Source organism: Microtus oregoni, unplaced genomic scaffold (genome assembly GCF_018167655.1).
Source record: "Microtus oregoni isolate MIOR12 unplaced genomic scaffold, Mior012 000001F_ref0000356, whole genome shotgun sequence".
Classification (NCBI taxonomy): Eukaryota; Metazoa; Chordata; class Mammalia; order Rodentia; family Cricetidae; genus Microtus; species Microtus oregoni.
In genome coordinates this window covers 69086596-69109000 of record NW_024543060.1, presented here as the reverse complement: position 1 = coordinate 69109000, position 22405 = coordinate 69086596, and the positions used below count along the sequence as shown (strand labels likewise).

Below are 22405 nucleotides of genomic sequence, written 5' to 3'. Positions count from 1 at the left end.
GGTCCTAGTTCATGATTTCCAACAGGAAAGCTTTCAATTCAAACTAAAGAACTCTGTTTAAAAGTCATATACATATGCATGTAAAAACTAAAAGAAAGAGAGGACATGAATCTAAAAGGAAGGAAGAAGGGGATAAGGAAGAATTTAAAAGAAAGGAAAGGAAGGGGAGACATGCTGTCATAATGCTATCCCGAAAAAAAGACCATTTATGAGAACTGTCCCACACACTTCTTGTTTTATATTTTTTAGGGACAAAAACCTTTATTTTTAATCAAAGAATAAAAATTTTAAATAATCTTTTAAAAGATCTGAGAAATTCAAAGACAAGGAGAGAGAGACAGAGAGAAAGAAAGAGAGAAGGAAGTGTTGGGATTGGTGATGTATGTCTTTAATCCCAACACTTGAGTGGCAGAGGTAATTGGATCTCTGTGAGTTCAAGGTCTGACTGGTCTATATACTGAGATTCTATACTAGAAAAAAAATGCAAGCCTTTAATACAGTATCACTGCTTAACAGTAAAAATCCATGTCTATTTATTTTTATTATTCATGCTAAAGATTTAAGATTAAAAACGTTTAAAATTCTCTAAATTAACTGCTGTTGCTATCTGAAGCAATGAGAAATTAAATTTGAACATTAACTTAAAGTCTCAGAGGACTGGAGAGCTAGACTTCACTTCCAGTGACTCCCTTCTGACTATAGTCATTCAGGTTTGCTAACTACCAGTGAATCACCCCTCTAAGTGACATCTAGAATATATCACGTTGATGAATTATATTAATGTATAGTGTGCTTTCCATACATTTAAGAAAAAATTAAATGTAGTTTAATTGTAGATTAACTCAGACTGTAGTTAACTGAAGATATACCTACCAGCTTCAGAATCTAACTTTTATCATTTCCTGACCCATTGTATAATTTCCTGCCTCTGTTCAGGTAACATAAAGTGGTGGGGAAGTAGGGGGCGGTAATAACATACATAGCACACTGTAAGGGTTAAATGATTCAGTTATATAAAAAATTTATTCAAAGGACCAGGAAGATAATCGTAAATACCAACTGTTCTTATTATTCCAGATATTACAATATTTAAATATGCTGATCCACCTCAACACAAACTTAAACAAACAGGATGCCAAAAATAATTTCAACCACTCTAAATCAATCCTGTTTTCTACTGTGTTATATGACCTTCCAGAAGGAAAATTATGCATCAATAAATGTTCACATATTATCCTTAAAATAAAGGGGTTGAAAAACAATTTGGAGAATACATATTTGGCTATTATTTGGCTTAGGTTTATTGTGCTGAACACAGGGAGACATGCCAAAAATTCTTAACCTCAGGCCAGTCATATAAAATAAAATACAGAGGCCATCACAACTGAACTGCAAGGCAAGCTTGCACTTCGGCCTTTTCCCTTCTGCAGAAGGCTGCATGTCTTCTCACACGCAGATGCAGGTAGTCTCAGGCAATGATTGTCTCTACTCAGGGTATCTGGGTTTGAGAACTCATGGCATAGATTCCCTCTAAGCATCCTTAGGCTCTTGTTTCAAGCGTAGAAAAGGCAAGCCAGGTGTCTTAGTCAGGATTTCTATTTCTGTGAAGAGACATCATCATGACCGTGGCAACTCTTAAAAGGAAAACATTAAATTGGGGCTGGCTTACAGTTTCAAAGGTTTAGTACATTATCATCATGGCAGGAAGCTTGGTGCTAGAGAACTGAGTGTTCTACAAATAGGAGGCAGGCAACAGGAAGAAAAACCTGTCAGCCACTGGCCTGGCTTCCAAGCCACACCTACTCTGAGATGTGGCTTTCAAGTTCACACTTCCTAATAATGGCACTCCCATTGAGCCTATGGAGTCCATTTCCATTCAAGGGACCATAGAGGACAAAGCTGCAAGAGGTAAAATAGAGACTGATGAGAGGGGACAAACAGCACCCAAAAAATATCTCTCTGATCAAGACAGAGTCTTCTGGAACTACCAATGAAAAGACTAGTTTTATTAAGCAAAAAAGAAGTCCCCAAGATTCATTTAAAAAGAAGAAGAAGAAAGAAGAAGAAGAAGAAGAAGAAGAAGAAGAAGAAGAAGAAGAAGAAGAAGAAGAAGAAGAAGAAATAAATGGTTGAATGAAGGGGAAAAAACTTTTGGAATAAATGATTAATCTCCATGGCAAAAAGTCAGTAATATTTGACTGTGCTCCCAGTAATCACACACACAGTAGAACATGGATCATGCAGGACAGGGTTAAATCTTGCTTGGACTGCTTATCAAGCTATATGAACGCGACAAAAAATATATCTCAGGCTTTAGCTTGTTGTAATTCTTCAAAAGGATTGTGTGGGGTAGAGTACCAGGGACCAGGAACCCCAATCAATAATACCCAATAACATGAAAAAATGCAGCCTTGGAAGTTACTATCACAGTTTTTATCTTACTCAACCTTTGAAAATGAAACAAACGAGAATAAAAGTGATAAAGTAGGTTCTGCTGTGATGGCTCAGCAGGTGAAGGCAATGGTTTGTGAGCCTAAACTTCCTAAAAATGTTCTTCTGGCCACAACATGTTCTCTCTCTCTCTCTCTCTCTCTCTCTCTCTCTCTCTCTCTCTCTCATACACTCACACGTGCACACAAGCAAAAACACATTTTAAACTGATATAACAGGTATTTGTTTATGGGTAAAATTCTTTGCTCTAAGATGAATGTCTTAAGAGTTCAAAGTTCAGTTTCTAATGATGCCACAATTTTGTGTAGAAAACCATTCATCTCTGGAGCTCAGAAAGAATAATTTAACAAAGAAAGAAAAAATGGAAAAATTAAGTAAAATTCAGCCTTGAGTTTACATATTGCCCCGTCCCACGCAGTCTTCTGTATGTCTATCTGTATATGAATGGATCTCATCTTTACCTCCATGTAATATACTCATGTAATATATGGTACTCTATCCCCTAGTTTATAATTATATATCTAGCTTTTCTGTGTCAATTAGAGTTGCTTTTGACAATTCTGACACATTTGGCAATTCACGCATGTATACAAATCGTATCTAGAACACAGCTTTTGAATCTGTGGCAGAACCAGTAATTATATATTCATTTTACAGCATGTACTACACTTCATTTCTAGGAATCCTAGTCGGTTTGTAAATCTTCTCACACATTGCTCATTTTCTCAGCTTATTAATGTACTATCTCTACTGTCTACACAGCATATGCATTGCCTTACATATGTATGATTTATTCTGTTGTCAACCATTTCTAGAGAATGATATAGGAATGTGTTTCTTTGTACAATGGTGGGTTTTTATTTTTTAATGATAAACTCTTTTTTTTTATCATGGTTTAGTATTGGAAACCTGAGATGTCATAGGAAGTATGAAGGTAAGTTTTTCTGGAAAGGATTTATATTAGTTTGGAATGGTAGATAGGAGCATCTTGAGACATAACAAGCATTTTAAATTAAATCTTGGCCTGGGGTTCGCACTGCACTAAGGCAGGCTACATTTGCGCTCCAACACCAGAAGAAACTTGCTTATAGAGTTGAAATTTTCCAGAAGTATTTTTTCTTTCCTTCCTTACCTGCTTCTAAAGTTTACAACAGAGTTTCTTTGAGGTCTCTTAAGGATGAAGGTTTATTTCTGGGTCATCTTGTGCTAAGGTTCAGGTCTTTAAGGCCCTGGCTTTGCAGGAGTTCCTCCCATTAAACTTCTCACCTTGGGCTTCATCTTCTTTTTCTGCCTATGTGAAACACTGAAAGCTGTTCTCAAATTCTCCTGCTTGAGAAAAATGACCTTAAGACAAAAGTCAGATTCGGTGACTTAAAAAACAATATATCTCTTCCTTAAATTCAAAAATAAAATGGATAAAAGTCACAGTCAAGCCTTCTAGTTCTTCTGTGAAGAATTGGGGGAAGAAAAGAAAGATTCTAGATATTCTGTGTTTTAGAAGCAGAAAAAAGGCAAGTTGATTCTGTACCACCAGGAACTAAGCAGAGTCATAACAGTACAGGATAGAGAACATGTAGACCTGAAGTAACATTCTCAGTGAGTTATCAAATGGCCATCAGTCTCTCCTGAAAAAAATCCATGAGAAAGAATCTGCTAAAGTGTGTCCACGATTTGTTTTGAACATTTTAAGGGAGATTATGTATTTCCATTAAAACAACAACAAAAAAGTACTTGGTAAAAGCATGGTGATGTTGCTACATGACTCGAATTTTATTATACCAGGATACATGGTACCTGTTTGAAGCAACTCTGAGTCTTATGTCTTTATTTATAGAGGTTTTTTTTTGGGGGGGGGTCCTTTGTATACAATTATTAAGAACAGAAGTAGATAAACTTTCAATTCACATTTTGACAGATTCCAAGAAAAGATACCCCAGGTAATAAGACAGGAGTGTTCAGCCTTTTTGAATTTTAAATGTAACATATAAACGTGGTGTGGTAGTATGAATGAAAATGCTTGCCATAGGACATTTTAGGGTTAGGAAGAAACCTAGTGCCGGAGAAACTCCCAGGAGCCCCCAAGGAAGACCCCAGCTAAGACTTCCAGCAATAGTGCAGAGGGTGTCTGAACTGGCTATCTCCTGTATTTAGATTGGTGACTACCCTAATTGTCATCAGAGAGCCTTCTTCCAGTAACTGATGGAAGCAGATGAAGAGATCTATAGCCAAGCACCGGCCCAAGCTCCTGGAGTCCTGTTAAAGAGTTGGAGAATGGATTATACCAGTCAGGGGGGTTAAAATAATGGAGGGGTCAATTTCTTGATGGGAGAATCCACAGGGATAGTTGAACTGAATTTGTGGGAGCTCAAAAACTTTGGTCCAATAGCTAGGAAGCCTGCAAGGAACCAACCTAGACCCTCTGTATGTGGGTGACAGTTTTATAGCTTGGTCTCTTTGCTGGGCTCCTAGCAATGAGCTCAGTACCTCTCTCTGGTACTTGAGCTGGTTTGGACCACCTATTCCTCATACTGGGTTACCTGGCCCAGCCTTGATGCAAGGGAGAGGCTTAGTACTGCCTCAAATTGATGTGTCATGCTTTGTCAAAGCCCATGGGAGTTGATAGTGGATGGGGAGGGGGATAGTTTGGAAGGGTTAGGGGGAGGAGAGGAGGGAGGACAAACTGTGGTTGATATTTAAAATAAACAAAAATTTAATTAATAAAAAGAAAAGAAAAGAAAATGGCTCCCATATACCCATATAAAGTAGTACTATTATGAGATATGGCCCAATTGAAGTAGATGTGGCCTTGTTGGAGGAAGTGTGTCACTGGGGGCAGGCTTTGAGGTTTCAGCAGTTCAAGCGAGGACTAGTCTCACTTTCTCCATTCTGCCTACCAATCCAGACGTAGAACTCTTGGCTCCTTCTCCAGCACCATGTCTGCCTGCATATGCCATGTTTAACACCATGATAATAATGTACTGAATCTTTAAAACTGAAAGACAGTATCAATAAAATGCTTTCCTTATTAAGAATTTCTGTGCTTTATGGTGTCTCTTCACAGCAATAGAAACCCTAATAAAGATATTTGGTAATCTGGGGCTTTAAAGATGCCCTACAGTATAATATCAGTAAGTCATGTGTGGTTGATTAAACTCAGACGTGTAGCTTTGTGGAATAAAATCCTCTGTCTGGCATGTACACAGTATACTTACATACAAGCAGGCAAAGCACTCCTAAAATAAAATGAATAAATCTAAATTTCTAAAAAAAAATCTTTCTAATGTGAATATGATATTATAAGCCTATAATCCCAGGACACCAAAGGCAGAGGCTTGGGGAATCTCAAATTCAAGGCCAATTTTGACTGGACAGGCAGTTAAGGCCAGTTTGAGACCCCGTCTCAAAGAAATCTACCAATACAAAGACATAATCACTTCACAAATATTCCACAGGAAAATAGGGTCAACCTCATTCTCTTCACATGTGTTCTCTTGTTGTAAGCCCACAAACTGCTAGCTAGGTGTAGGTCTTTATTCTGAATTCCCTGAAAATCCTCTTTTGTAATATGGGATCTTTATCCAGCCTTGTTTTCCTCTTTTTTTCTTTTTGTTTCTTTTGGTAGTAGAAAAACTTTAAGTCCATAGGACCAACGTTCTTTACTCGTTAAACTTTGTTTTCCCCCTTCAAACTATACTAGAATCTCACCATCCTGAAAAAAAAAATCTAGACACAAGAATACCTTTTCTGTTCTAACTCTAGTCTAGATAAACACACACTGTCTTCTTTCTGTTTATTTTTAGTATTCATCTTTTGGAATTTCTTTCTCAATATTCTCTGTGAGAAAACTTGAGATTCACAAAGCACCTGACTGAATAACCTTGGGCTTTTACCTGAAGCCCCATTGCTTACTGAGATGCACTATAACCACCACCTTGCTTAATGGGATTATAGCCCACATATGGTTGCAGGGTGAGCACATTACAGAAAGGAAATACTCTTTTATAGCTCCATTTTATACTAATTGAAATGTTTTCTACCCTTAATTATAAGTGCTAGTAGAAGCTAGCATCGATGAGTCATTGCAAGAGTCATTCAAACTGGGCTTTTCTCAGAAGCAGCGCACCGAAGAACTGTAGTTGATACCAAAATCAGCAGAGCTAGCTCACTCAGTGAATATTTGCGAAAACTCACCCAGCACGGACCCTAAGCTTCTTAAACCTGTGCTTGCCCCTTTCACAGAGACGAAGGCACAAGCCAACAGTGCCCCTTCCAAATCATTTCAGCAGGGTGAAGAAGTGGTGCAGCAGGTGGATTCCAAAGCAGCAACAGAAATCTTAAGCAACAACAAAGCCAAGTGACACAGAAGGTAAGAAGTAAGACTCCTCTGAGTGGCATTAATCTGATGGTGGCACCATTGCATAACCTGCTGCCTGCTTTCCTCAAGTTCTTTCTGTTTCAGTTTCATCGTTCAAATGACACATAAGAAAGGAACATCTAATAGGTAGAATTTTAAGTGAAATACAGAAATAGTATGTCCTAAGTATTTGGGTATTTTATGAGAAAAAAAAGAGAGAGAAAACAATGCATTCAAGCAGTGATGAATCAGTCAAACACATGTGTGAAGGAAACCTCTCTTCCATCAGCCAAATGCACGAATTAATTATTTACCGGGGAGTGGTAAGGGCATTTTATCACCAAAAAGTCAATAAAAGTATCCCTTCATATTATGCACAATTTCTTTCCAAAGTCATCAAAGAAAGATGTGTTAAAACCATCCCTGGCTGAGCACAAAGGCAAAGATGGGGCCCTGAGAGAATCAAGTGTCTTGTGCGGAGAAATTCTTTCAATGAATTGTCGCAAATGAGCACAGACCCTTCAGAGATAGATGGCAATTAGCTTTAGATTTTCTAGTCTTACCTAAGAAGCAGGCATTCTGCTTTCTTGGCCATTCATGCTTCTGTGTTTAAGGGAAGATGAGAAATGATTTTTTTCCCACATAAATGTGTGAATGCAGAATGAATTTTCAAAAACGACAGAATTTTATCCCATGGCCTATTATGCACTAGGAAGTAAGATCAGAGGGAATTTTCTGAGTAGTTCTCCAATTTAGTTAGCTAATTTGAGAGCAGATTTTCTATTTTATCCTTAAATACTATCAAAGAATGAAGTTTATTTCCTATGACTCATATTGAAATGCTTAATTCCCTTTAATGTCAAGAAGTTCTTTCTGATATTAACTGAGATGGCTTCCTGTAATTTGAGGCCATTTGTCTTACTTTGACCTTGATGTTGGCAGAGAAGTGGTGGCCAGGCTAACTATAATGGCCATTTATACATTAGAGCAAATTACACGGTCATCATCTAACCCCTTAGCCTCCAGGGGATTCATATGTACGCTCTATAGCCTGTGCTGACAGATTCTATCTTCAAATGCTTCTAACTCAATATATCCCTGCCTCGTTCCCTCTCTCTGACTCTCCCCCCCACCCCACTTCGCTTAATTTTCATCATCTCTTGAACTTTTTCACATTTTCAAAGAGATCCTAACCACTGACCATTGTTTCTCAGATTTTATAACCTCGTTTTATGTGTATGTAAAAAAATAAATATGCTGCTTTTGTTAAAATATTAGCGTTTGATTCACAGACGATCTCTTACCTGCTTTGCAGTGTCTGAAAAGATTGTGAGCAGTTGCGTTTCCTAACAAAGCAATATCACAATAGAAAAGGGCCCTATTAGAACAAAAAGAGCCTGAATTGTAATTGAAATGTGAATTTCCGCCCTGACACCCAGGAGCTTGAACACACCACTGAATTCTCTAGGCTTATGCTTACTCTTCTGTGAGCTAAAGGTAATACCATTTCCCTTTAGGAGTGAGAGATCAAGGAAGATAGTGGGTGGTTCCTGTCAGTCCCTGAAAGAAGAGCTGATGGCACCATTAGCTGTTATTGAACTCTGTGTAACAAAAGGTCCAACTGTTTTCCCCAAATGACACAGGAGCTGCAGTTAGTCAGCTACTTACAGCAAAGATGTCAACATAGTGGCTTATTTGATAAGTTCACGTGCAGTAATATTAGTTGACTATGAATAAAGAAAATAAAGTTAGGAGGGAGAATCTATTTGGAAAAGTGAGAAGCGGAAAGATATGTTCAACAGGAGGATGACTGTGGCTAAGGCAGGAAAATGAGGAGAAGGAAAAGGAGCCAAGCTGGCAGAGGGGTCTCATGAGCCATAGTCCAGTCAGACCACGTAAGACAGAACGCACCAGAGAACAGAACGGCTGGCCAGCACAACCTGCCCTCCTCCTCTGAAATCCATATGCTGTTATGCTTGAAATTCTTAACAGAGGCTTCCATCTTCTCAATTCCAATAAAAAGATAGCTTTGTCTTTGAAATACCACAATATTTCTACAATTTCATTTTATTCTTAAGAAAAGGCCTCACTGCCTAACTTTAAATGGCCTGAAACTTGCCATTTAGACCATGTAGGATCCAGTATTCCTCCTGTCTCCACTTCCCCCAGGGCTGAGATTGCAGACATGGTTCACTGTGACTTCTCTGACAATTTTTTTTTTTAAATTTAGCTCAACAGATACTTATCAAGTGCCTACTATGTAAAAACAGTGTACTAATTAGTAAAAATCTGTTAAGGGAATATTCAGACATAGATATCTTGCTTTGTAAAGTTAATGTTCAAATGGGTGAGACAAACACATAATCTTGGACAAGTGTATAATATGTTGGAAAATAACCAACATTATGGGGCAAAACAAGCGAATTACAATAAAGAGATGGAAGGAAACCAAGTACGAGGGCGGCATTTTGAGGAGGTCTCTTTTAGAGAGTGAAATGTAAGCAACGCTTCCCAGGAGAGCAATGAGGACACTATTAGGATGAACAATATTATCTACAAAAGGAATTAGCAGCTCAGAGCCCCACTGTGGGGGGAGATTAATAGCGCAGGGACATAACCAATGTAGGGACAGAAATGAACATTCAGAGGCAAAAGAAAAGCATTCTGTGGGGCTCAAAGAGTATAGAGTGAGTAGGGACAGGAAGGACCTCATGCACCATTATAAGGACATTGTCTTTCGTTCTTATTTTTGTTGAGTCTTTGTAGGATTTCTAGCAACGAAGCCACTCAAACTGACTTGGTTCTAGAAAAATCTCTCTGTGTGTGCCGTCAAAGGACATGTCTGCCTAAATATGACAATGACTCAGACAAGTATGTCAGAGATGGTGCTAGGAAGTCAGATTTTTGGAGAGACTTGACATCAGAAGCAAGACTTCAGATAATCAGAATAAAAGGGTGGAGAGTGACCTAAGAGACTTAAGTTGTCATCATGTGGAAATTGTTCACACCAGCGCTCTTATGGAGATGCAGTTGTTTGTAGAGCATCTTGTAGATGAGAACCCAGAATTGAACCTTACAGGTATTTCAAATATTGTCTCACCCACTTCCTAGAAGCTTCACCCTTGGTGGTCAATTAACTATGTTCAGCGTGCAACATGAGTAAAGGTGCATGCGTTCCAAGATTTTCATTGGATATAAAATGATGTGGCACATGGGAAGCCGTTCACAAAAGTTTTGTGGATGAAGAAGCTCATTAAAGGACATGCATGACTTCCCACTACAGTTATGCTTATTAGTACCATTAGCTTAGTTTCCTGTACTCTGTATCTACTAGGTTACAGTTTTAAAAGAAGGCATAGATTTCCTCTTACAGAACTGATCCTGGCTATATTTTCTCTCTGTGTATTCATCATGGCTTGATTAAGATGGCACAGAGGGTGAGGTTCTTAGATATCAAAAGACAATGCATAAAAAATGGATGGTTGGTCTTTTATATGTCGGAGGTGGCCAGAACCATAAAAAAATATTTTGTCAAATTCTAGCTGTAGAATATACTAGCAAAATCTCACAAGTTGAATTTCTATTATCGTTCCCTTTACAAAAATTGGGGTCATCATGACTGTTGCAGATTTTTCTCTGTTGGACAAATCCCTTTCTTTTTATTCTATGCCATAGATGTTTAATCTTTAAAATAAACCAGTTTATATGAGTTTCTGAAAAATGTTCCTGCTTTTAAAGCATCCTATTTAAAATGCTGAGGTCATCGCCCAATTTGTTCTTCTCTTGAAGCTTGCGGCAGTCCCCTCCACCTTGGTATCATATGTAAATTTAATGAGCATTCACTCACTTTCATCATCCAGGTCACTGGGTCATTGATTCTTATTTCCCTGTGTGCTTGGGGAGCAAAGATGCTGTCTCGGTGCATCTTTATAGCCTTTCTTGTCTGTGCACAGTATCACGCAATGTTTTATTACATTTTTTCAATGAAAAGTGTCTTCATTTTCCAATTATAAACTAACTTGTTATTTCCTTAGGTCTACATCTTTATGACATGGTAGTTATCGGACTTTTTCTGTCCCCAAACTGTAATTTTTAGGAAGCCTTTTTGTTTCTTTGAATCCTAACCTTGGGACTACCCATAGCCAATGTCTCTAAGTATTTCTTTGAAGGTCTTTGGTTTTCAAACCCAACTCCATAAAAGTCTGTGTGTGATCCACTACTTATTCCCCTTATGTCTCTACAACTTTCTTTTCTTATGATATGTAATTCTCTGCAAGTTATGTGAAGTACAAGGAAATTGTAATTCAAGAAGAATAAGAGTAGAGGTAGAAATAATTAGGATATTGTTAAAGGAACAATTACATAGCATGATAAATAAGGCAAGGAAACAGAAATGCAATGGGAGCTGATTATTGTCCAAGGTCAGTGTTAACTCGAATCACAAATTTAAAATACCACGTCTAATGGCTCACAACGTGAATTATCTACGAATAAACCTGTAAAATGGTATGAAAGATCATTATAAACTCCATAGCTGAGAGACCAGGACAGGGACCTGACAGAATTGAGTGTCCTGACAGAATTGAATCAGAGTACACTTGGTCTGTTAAAGCAGTATTGTTAAAATGTCAACTTCCCAGATGGTTTAACCAATACAACACAATCCTAACAACTCCAGTGTAAATTTTATAGGAATTAGCAAACTCCTTTCTGTAAAATGCAAAACACCGTGAAGGACTGAAGAACATTAAAATACAGCAAGCTGGAGGGCTGATGTGATCTTATTTCATGATTCAGTTAGGAAGAAACAACAGTGCTGGAGCCAAATAAGTGCATATACGAGAGCAACAGACAAAGCGGTCCAGAAACCAATCCTAATGTGTATGGTTCAGGGTTCCTCAGCTCTGTGCAAAGGCAACTTAGGGAAGAAAAGACTGAGTTTGCTGACTAGGCATTTCATCTTAACCGAAACATTCTCTCTAGCAGGGTGGAGGAAGGCGAATGCAATTTGTATGGTTGGAGAAACTCACACAACTTAGCAAAGGCTCGAAACTAGAAAAGTTCCAGGACTTACAAAGACCCACCCTGAGTTACATAAGCGGCAAGAAGATGGGCATGGAGACTCTGCGGCTAGCAAAGATGCCTGAGGTTGTGCCGAAGTCATGGGCAGTAATATTTTCAATAGCCAAGCCCAGAAATAAACAAATTGTTTGCATACCTATAATGTGTATGTCCCTTGAGATAAGTATAATGAATGAAAGAAAGAAAAGTATGTGTGTGTGTGTGTGTGTGTGTGTGTAGTGTTTCTATAAGTCTATCAAAAATGCAAATTAATTCACGGGAAAGATGATTAGCATGGAGAAGGCAGGATTTAAAATGGACTTCAGAAGCTCTTACAGTGATGTATGTATTCTTCACTTGATTGCGATGGTATTCACACTGCCTTTACTTGTTAGCACCTATCAGTCTGTACCTTCTAAATATATACAGCGTATTGTACAGCAATGGCATTCCAAATATTAGAGCAAAGGCTACATTATTACTGATGATTGAAACATAATTATATATTCAGCTGGTAAAACGTTCATCAGAAACTCTCTCCGTGGTGGCCCAGAGAACCTCAACATAGGTGGCTGATTTTTCATCTCGGTAAACTAGCATGCTTCTTTGCCAAAATATAAAGTGAATATAATGAAAATGGCCATATATTCAGACTTACTACTGTTTCTATTCTTAGGCCACTTTAATCATCTTGACACTCTGCAATTCTATAGAATATAGATAGGGTGATCCCTCTAAAGGGACACTGATATTACATCTGATCAAAATCATATTGGCATAATTTTCATTATGTTAATGTAAAACTAGTGTTTACAAACAGCCGTTTAGAGTCAAGAATGGGGAAAATAACTAAATACATTACTGTCAGTCTGGAATGTCTTAATAAAGTGCTTTAAAAATTATATCAAAAATATTACTATCATTAAATAATTAAATACATAGCAACTAAACATAGCCAAAACTCATCACATACAAATTAATAAAGCATGATAAATATATGATGAACCTAAATGATATTACTCCTAAAAGTATCAAAAGATCTCTACTTGATCAAATGCAATGACATTTTCTACTAACAAAGCATCTTTAAATACTACTGCCTACATTCCTAATTAGTAATCATTTAGAGAGACAATACTTAGCACAAAATCAAGTATCTACATTATCATAGTCAGCATACCTAGAAGTTCTGATTAATTATTTTCATTTCTAGATATCAAAAATAAATATATTTGTAGACAAGGTAACCTTAGTAATTTTTAAAGCTTATGACATTATGAGACAACTGAATAAAAACTACATAGAAATTCCAATAAGTGTAGTTTATTATATACTAAAAATGAGGTGAGTTTTCACCTACATATTAAATGACGACTATATGTCAAGGCTAAGACATACATCTTCAGGTAAAAATTAAATGAAGGGATAGAGCTATAAGGATAAATCATAATCCTTGAAACAGTAAAAAAAAAAAAACCTAAAATGTGCCTAAAAGTTACGACTTGTCACTGATTCAAAGTTTTTCTCTCTCATTCAGAAGCTTCTAATGTCTGTTTACTTTGCCATATCATCCAGGAAACATACCCAGTTCCCCAAAACTCCTTTAAAAAGTTATGTATAACATGCATGTGTTCTGTCACCACATCGACCCATTTGTATCAGTCAGTCAAGTATTTAAGGGGCACTAGCATAAGGAACTTGTCACAGGTTAAGTCACCATTCTCCGTCCTAAAAACTGACATTTGCCTCCACCTTTTGCACAGCAATTTCAAACGAAGTTCCCAAACATTTATTCATTAATACTTTGACTATTTCCACACAGTGTTTGACAAACATTCATTTCCATTTTACTCATTTATGAAGCCAAGTCCTATTCGTGGGATGATGTGAACCTAATAACCCGTTTGCTACTTACAATTAATTTTCATTTGCGAGAAAGAACAGAAAACTATAAGACACCTAACACGAAATAGGTTAGCTATCCCAATAGTGAAGCAGCTCATTGGCATGTGGGGCTCTTCAATCCCACCTTTTTGTACGCTATCCAGTCGAACACTCTGTCGATATCTGTTGCCCGGAGCACTTCCTGTGACACTGGATGGGAACTGGCCAAACCGTCAAGAAGCATCACTTCATGCAGAACATCTGTCAGAAATCTCTGCTTTTCCTGTAATACAGTAGATGGGACAATATTACAGGGGATTCATGGTTATGGCAGAAACTGCCAGATAACATGAACAGCGTGGGTGTCACTTCACTGATGGTGCTCATCAGTCTTACAGACTCGGATTCAAAGGAAACTCAGTAAATAAAACAGCCCCTTAGGATGGTATCAAATAAAGACAGTTGATTTAAACATAACATGAAACAAAATCAATAGGCTACTGTAAGCCCTAAGTAATAAGAACAGCTGGCTGTTTTATCAGTGCATGAAGCAAGTCGGAAGAGTGGACACATATGACAATGATAAGATGCAGGGTTGTTTGTGGCTTCTACAGGATGCGGACCTCAGTTCCAGTCTCAAATAACATTTTCATGTCATGTCAATGGAAGAATCCGATCTATTTAAGTCACTATACCTGTTCTCGTTAGAACAAGTTAACCTCAGTATCCTCACTCCTCCATCCCACCACACACGTACTTTTCCAAAAGAGAAAGGAAAAAGAAAAGGAAATGACACAACACATGCTAAAATCATTGCTTTCATCCAGCTATAGTGCATATAGATATATACACAAATTTAGAATAAAGGCCATAAAGCAGAGATCACCCAGTTTAATAATTTGTTATCATGAATTACTGTCAACAATCAGAATCATGAAGCTTCTATTTATTACATGGAGTATTTCTCTAATGAAAGCAAACCTGTTGCTTTTAAAATGAACTGTAAAGAACAGTACTTTTTGTTCGTTTTTTTTTTCTTTTAAGAAAGTATGTTTTGCCGGGCGGTGGTGGCGCACGCCTTTAATCCCAGCACTCGGGAGGCAGAGGCAGGCGGATCTCTGTGAGTTCGAGACCAGCCTGGTCTACAAGAGCTAGTTCCAGGACAGGCTCCAAAACCACAGAGAAACCCTGTCTCGAAAAACCAAAAAAAAAAAAAAAGTATGTTTTAAAGAAAGAGCTTGGATTCTGTTAACAACAACAAAAATGCTGCCAACTATTAGTCCTCTCAGCCACCTGCCTTAGTTGATGGAGGAAGGGAAGGAAAAAAAAGTCACAAAAGATAACAAGCAGAAATAACCCCCTAGATTGCTAAGAACTGAGGAGTATCATTACTGAGATTAAGGACTCCAATGCTTAAATTGTCCTGCTTAATTCTGAACTCGGTCCTACAGTCTGTTCATTTTGAGAAATCAGAAAAACACTGTCATTTTGGATTGAGTTGCATTTTCCAGCAGAGAGTACAGCAATCCTCAGATTAAGGAAATGGAAACAAAGAAGGAATATGCCTTGGGAAGAAAAGTTAACTGGGCATATATATGTTGTTCACTAAAATCTATTTTTGAAAAAAAAATGGTTATGTTCATCTCCACTTAATCAATGATTTAGTCCATTGAATCAGTACTTTAATTAATAAGCTATATTTATAAGGTAATTTTCTAATGGTGTTTAAATTGTCTATAGTTCATATATCTAGTGTGTTTAGTTATCTTGTATTTTAAGATTTTCACAATGATTACCTACTACCCATTAAAAAACAGTACACAGTAAAGACTAGAGCAACATTGTTCTCAGTCCCAGAAGGCCGATCCTGGCCCCATAAGACCACTGGTAGATATATCAAACTCCCCCATGAACTAAGTGATGAATGTGACATAAATCAATTGCCTATTTTCTTTCAAATTAACTTCCACTTCACAACATAGACATCATTGAACCTGTTGATTTTATTGTTGGAGCAGAAGATAGTCCATTAAAATTAAAAATGACACCCTAAAGAAATGACCAAGACAAAGAAACTCATAACTCATTTGGCAGTTCCAAAATAAAACTATATATTTTGTGATTAAGATTTAGATTTAAGTCATTCATATTTAAAATACATATTACTGTTCAAAGACTTCAACATAAAGCCAGGCACACTGAACCTCATAGAAGAGAAAGTGGGAAGTTTACTTGAATGCACTGGCACAGGAGACCACTTCCTAAATATAACCCCAGTTGCACAGACACTGAGAGAAACAATTGATAAATATGACCTCCTGAAACTGAAAAGCTTCTGTAAAGCAAAGAACACAGTCGACAAAACAAAATGACAGCCTACAGAATGGGAAAAGATCTTCACCAATCCAACATCAGACAGAATCTAATCTCCAAAATATACAAAGAACTCAAGAAATTGGTGATCAAAAGAACAAATAATCCAATAAAAAAGTGGAATAAAGACCTAACAGAGGAATATAAAATGACTGAAAGACACTGAAGAAAATGTTCAACATCCTTAGTCATCGGAAAAATGCAAATCAAAACAACTCTAAGATTTAATCTTACACTTGTAAGAATGGCCAAGATCAGAAACACTAATGACAACTTATGCTAGAGAGGTTGTGGGGTAAAGGGAACATTCCTGCATTGCTGGTGGGAGTGCAAGCTGGTACTGCTCATTTGGATATCAGTATGGCAATTTCTCAGAAAATTAGGAAAAAACCTTCCCCAAGACCACTTTTGAGTATATATCCAAAGGATGCTCAATCATGCCACAAGGACATGTGCTCAACTATGTTCATAGCAGCATTGTTTGTCATACCCAGAACCTGGAAACACCCTAAATGACCCTCAACTGAAGAATGAATAAGGAAAATGTGGTATATTAATACAATGGAGTACAACACAGCAGAAAAAAATGACATCTTGAAATTTACAGGCAAATAGATGGATCTAGAAAACATCATTTTGAGTCAGGTAACCCAGACCCAAAAAGGCAATTATCATATGTACTCATTCATAAGTGGTTTTTAAACATAAATCAAAGAAACCAGCCTACACATCACAATCCCAGAGAACCTAGACAACAATGAGGACCCCAAGAGAGACATACATGGATCTAATCTACACAGGAAGTAGAAAAAGACAAGCTCACCTGAATGAATTGGGAGCATGGGGACCATGGGAGAAGGTTGAAGGGAACGGGAGATGCATGGAGGGGAGCAGAGAAAAATATAGAGATCATTAAAATCAATAAAATAAAATACATGTTACAATATCTGTTATTAGAGTCTAAGTAAAAATTATAAAATGTATATTGCTATTGCAACTTGACCAATGAATGCTTTGATTTTTCAAAAAGTTTTAATCAAAGATGTGATGTCATTTAGAAGACAAAGTAAAATTAAATTCTTCAAAGACGGATTGACTGTGAAAGACATCTAAAATGAATTTTAAATGATAATTTTAATCTTTAACAACAATAAATGTGCATTGATAAACATTAAAATTTAATGAATAGTCCTTGTTTGCTAGAGCTATGAGGGTTAAAGTCTGTTAAAACATACATTAAGACTGAAATCTAAACTCAATTGCAAAGAACTATTAACACTAAAGGAAGTATGTACCAATTATACATAAACATTACTTCATGCTTCCGGAGGAAAGCAAAACTAAATCTTTGTCACTTAAAGTCATTTCAATTACCATTATTTAATGTCTGTATGGGTAAGTCATTGGTCAATGATTTATCTTCTACCCTGTTGAAACAAAATGATATTAAATAACAGAAAAAAAGACTTGAGCCCCAAAATACATTGGAGCCTGTGTTCCTGGTAGGGGAGCACATATTAAGCAAAGAAGACAGCATATGTGAAACTGATGAGGGAAAAAATGAAAGAAAATTTAGCCAGAGGCAAATTCAATTTGACAGGACTACAGATAACTCACAGGAGAAAGGGAACTGTACCTTTTTAAAATACCAACATCACTACAAAGTAAGAAACTACCTGGCTAAGGCCTATATTATTAAAAACCAATAGCCCCTATAGTAGAAACAGCCATCTTAGCCTGTGTTAGTTACTTTCAAATCTTTTATCTGGAGCAATGAATGTTAAAAACTGAAGAAAAAGTATCCATTTTTACAATATTCAATAAGAGATAAAATAAAATAGTTGGTCATAGGAAATGAAATAATAGTTTTATTATATAGATTAAAGCTGCCAATCTGATTTTTAGGAAAGCTATACAATAGTTGACTTATCTTTGGTGACTTTCTTTAAAGAGTAAGAAAATAAAACCTTATAATTATTTAATTTAGAATTTATGTGTATGTGTGTGTTCTGGGGTGTCTGTATCGTATACTCAGTGAATATGTAGTACCTCGTTTTTATTTTATTCCCATATTTAAGGCTGGTATCATTTGTAATCTACCACTTTTAAAAGGCAGCATATAAAGGGAGATGGGGCACTTTAAAATCTTTTAAAAAGAAGTTTGGTATTAACATTAACCACGGATTCCACAGCTTTAATGTAGATATTAGTCAGAATTGAATCCTGCCTGTCTTTATTGCAACAGTTACAGTAATATAAAAGTGTCATTTTTCCACTATTAGATTGTGTGTGTGAGAGAGAGATGAACTTGAGAAATTTATAAAGACATTTCAGAAAAATAAAAACTAGGTAACTGCAGAATTGTTCATGAAAACCACACAGCCATTATTTCACTTGCCCACTGATTTCTTCAATAAATATCTATTGAATTCCCACTCTAATGCCGGACATAATACTGCATTTGTGGAATGAATGAAGGACTAAATCCTGAACTTCCTACTCCTGAACTCAAGAAGAGAAAAGAACTGCAATAGACAGATGTACAGCAAAACAATTATAACAGAATGGGTGCTAGAAAACTCAGGGGACAAATGATGAATTAGTTAAAAGAAGAAACAGCATCCAAGTAGGTGCTTGAGAGATGGAAGGGGAAGCAGCTAAAGGGGGACAAATCCATGCCAGAGTAATCATGCAATTAAAAAAAATCCACAGAGAAACCCTGTCTCGAAAAACAAAAAACAAAACAAAACAAAACAAAAAAATCCACAGCATTTGAATCCTCAATTATCAGGCTGAGGAGTTTGATGTTAATAAATGGACAGTAATAGGTGTCATGACATAATAAAAATAGTGCTGTAGCTGTGGTATACGAGATGGCTAATAGAGCCTAGATACAGGAAGTAATCACTATTCTCCGGGTAGAAGCAGGAACAATGGATTAGGACAGTTAGCTGCTGAAGCAGAGGTGGATTTGAGAGATATCTTAAGTATTTTCCATATTTTGAAATTACTATATGGCTTTTAGCATCAACAGGACTTCAAAAGAAAAGTTGAAAACAATTGACAGAAAGGTTGGAAATATGTGGTTTGGAGAATTTGCTTTAAAAAATCAGTTTTACACATCCCTATGAACACGCAAGAGAGTCTCATAAACAATTGCAGGTAAGGACCTGGGTCTAAGAGAAGGGGGGAAATTATCTTCTGACAAAACATAGTAGTTGCTAAAGAACATGAACAGAGCCCAAAATTCACTTCTAAAATCAATTTTAATCACATCAGCAGCTCGTAGATTGGTTTTTGGCTGTGTGTATGTGAAGAAAGTTAAGAATTCTTAAGACATCATTAAATATCTAGGAAATTATAGTCCTCAGTGTTCCAAAGTGGCTTCTGACTGGACATGTCAAGTCTACGGGGCTAGATGTGAAGATGGATGCTCCAAACACAGTTGCTGGATGTGAACTGTCAAACAAGAAGCAAAGTTAAAGCTATCAGCAACTTTCTACAGGAAGTCTAAGGAAGACTAATATGGTGAAATATTAGTCACATGCTTTGAATCTGTCACCAGAAGAAAACAGATAAAGGGGAAAAAAACATAGAGAAATTTCTGAGATCAGAGAATCAAACCAAAGACAAGGAAAGTGAGGGACAAGGCTGACATAAATCAAGTAGTGGTGAAATATTCATAGGCACAAAAAAGAACAAAAAAAAAAATCTCAAGGCAGACATGAGTGGCGTCCAATCAGTCACAAAGTCTCAATTATCCCTAGAAGTTAGATCTGAACATGATTGAATCTTTTGATATACTTAGGAGAAAAGGCTGGCCGATGAGTGTGCAAAGTTGACACGAGTCCCACAGTGAAAGTGAACATCTGCCTTTCGCTGGCCATACAACCTTGGGAGCCCACACAAACTTTTGAGCCCTTAGCGTTCACATGTGCAGCTGCGAAGATGAAATAAGTGAATTAGCTCGACATAGATTCGTTAAGCACCTCCAGATCCCAGATGGCATGCTTGGTTCTAAGGACAGAAAGAGCAATGGATTCTGTATTCAAAGACTTCACAGTAGTAGAAAGAGAGGCAAAGATGAAAGCAGATATTAAAACACAACCGGTTCTATGCGAATATGGAAGTGGACTCAGGACACAGAAAGACAGTCGTGAGAAGGTGTGACTTGTTATGCCTGAGGGAGGCAGGGGAAGCTTCTAAACAAGAACTTAAACTGAATTTTTACAAATAATTTAAGTATTCGAGGAATAAGTGACAGGAAAGGACATTTGGGGCAAAAGGAAATTAGAAAAAAAGCCAAGGAATGGTTTTATTCTTGGAGGGTCCTACACAGAGAGGTTTTTGTGGCGCAGGTTACAGAGCAAATCTCAAGTGATGACAGAGAGACACACAAGATCATAATTTCCAAGGACTCTTAGAAGCTTCAGTTATGTGACTCTGTGGGACCTGCCTTCTGAAAAGTAGTCTGGAGAGTAGTGAGTTGCTAGACTAGAGAGAGTCTTGAGCAACGAGAACGAGAAGCAGAAAAGCATTGCACAACTGAGGAGAAAGACCGCACAGTATGGACTTTATATTTTTAATCACAAAATAGTATTGTCAGTCATTTCCATAAAATTTAGCCTCATTCCCTGGCAAGCAAGGATGGTCAAATAAAATACTTATTTTGAAAACTCATATATGAATTATCTGTAGACATAAACAAAACTATGGGTACAGATGCATATATAAAATAAAAATATCCAAGTGAGTTCAAATATTTCACTTTATGCTAATTTATGTATTTATATAAAGAGTTACTTTTCCCAGTTTTTAATGTTCACAGTCCTCATCTTCATAAGATAAGTACAGTTGTCTAACCTTTGAGTTCAACTCGGTGAGAATCTCTGTTCATCTGATAAAAGCAGAACAGTGAAATTCCATATATTTACTGTCTGCCATATGTAAGATTCTGTGCTATGCCCTGGGGAAATACAACACAGACACAATTCCCACCTACCAGCTATGCAGTGCACAGCACAGAAAACAGAAATGAGTATAAATGGCTGATATCCTACCATGATACAGTGTTCATGGGATAGAATGCTATAAGAATAGAGAACAGAATGAAAGGGATAAGTAAAACTACTTTTAATATCTGTAACCATGATGACTAAACTTTAACTACCATGAAAAGAAGAAATATGATAAATCATTTTTTTATACTTCGAACATTCCACAGCTTAAAGAAAATCCCAGGAGTCAACATTAACTTGAAGCCATTACTTTTTAAGATTTAATGAGGACTACTAGCATACCTAGCATTACAGAGTCAAACATTTTACTCTTGGTTTTCATGCCCTCCTCAAATCACAACAAGAAGTTAAAAGCAGAGGAATAAGATCAGTAATTCCAACGATAAAAGTAAATAGGCTGGAGGAAAATATCATTTTATGCACATAAAATGGCTAACATTGTAGTTGTCATATTTTGCAAATGTATAACACAAAGTACTCATTGTGAAAATTAGAAATTACTTGTACTTGAGACCTTATAACATTGAAATAACTTTATATTTTCATATTGTTATTCTGTTTTGCATAGATCTAAGTGTATTCTAAGCTTTCTATTGGAAAGACCTAGATTAGACTTATTTGTAAAAAGTATATCGCATTTAAGTATTGAGTAGTTAATATTTATCCACAGCCCAATCATCTGATAGGCAGAATAGAAATAAAGAACTACTGGAAACAAATGTCACTCTCATGCAGTAATGTGCTTCAAAATTAGCATTTCAAAGGCTGCTGTTTAAGATACACACCCAAGATGTGAATAATCATTTCCATGGGCAGCTTGTTAACGTAGCCCATTTGTATCAGAGTCAAAATTGCACAAACACACACATAGGTAGCAGGCATTGACGAATAATTTAAAAACTAATCACCATCACTGCCTACAATGATGCAAGCACTCAGCAGAAACGTTTGGTTCCACAATTGTTTACATAGCCTTCTGCAGAAAGCACTGAATGCTTACGAGGACCCAGGTAGTTCTCTATTGATGTCATATTATTTTGTGATTTCCCATAAACCTTTCAACAAATAATGGAAATTATATGTTCGGTGTATTTTTGACTATCAACCAACCACCTTTTCTCCATTGCGAAACCACACACTCCCTAAGAAATCTTAACCAATGAATATACTAAAAGTGAAGTTATTTTTCCATAAAAGTACCTTTGAAGATTTTATAAACCTCTCAAAATCCTAGATAAATGTTAGCACATGTCTTTATGAGCTA

The 22405-nt window shown here is 36.7% G+C and overlaps 1 protein-coding gene across 3 annotated transcripts in view; it reads right to left on the bottom strand.

Annotated features, from left to right (window-relative positions):
• The window catches only part of Trhde (thyrotropin releasing hormone degrading enzyme), a 354397-nt gene that overhangs the window by 134713 nt on the left and 197279 nt on the right, over positions 1 to 22405 (bottom strand). For all 3 annotated transcript variants that reach the window (XR_005975732.1, XM_041665934.1, XM_041665935.1), the window contains exon 6: positions 13896 to 14033. Coding sequence is in view for 2 of the 3 variants with exons in the window: in XM_041665934.1 (XP_041521868.1) it covers positions 13896 to 14033 (138 nt within the window). In the remaining variant the exon portion in view is untranslated. The remainder of the gene's footprint in view (positions 1 to 13895; positions 14034 to 22405) is intronic.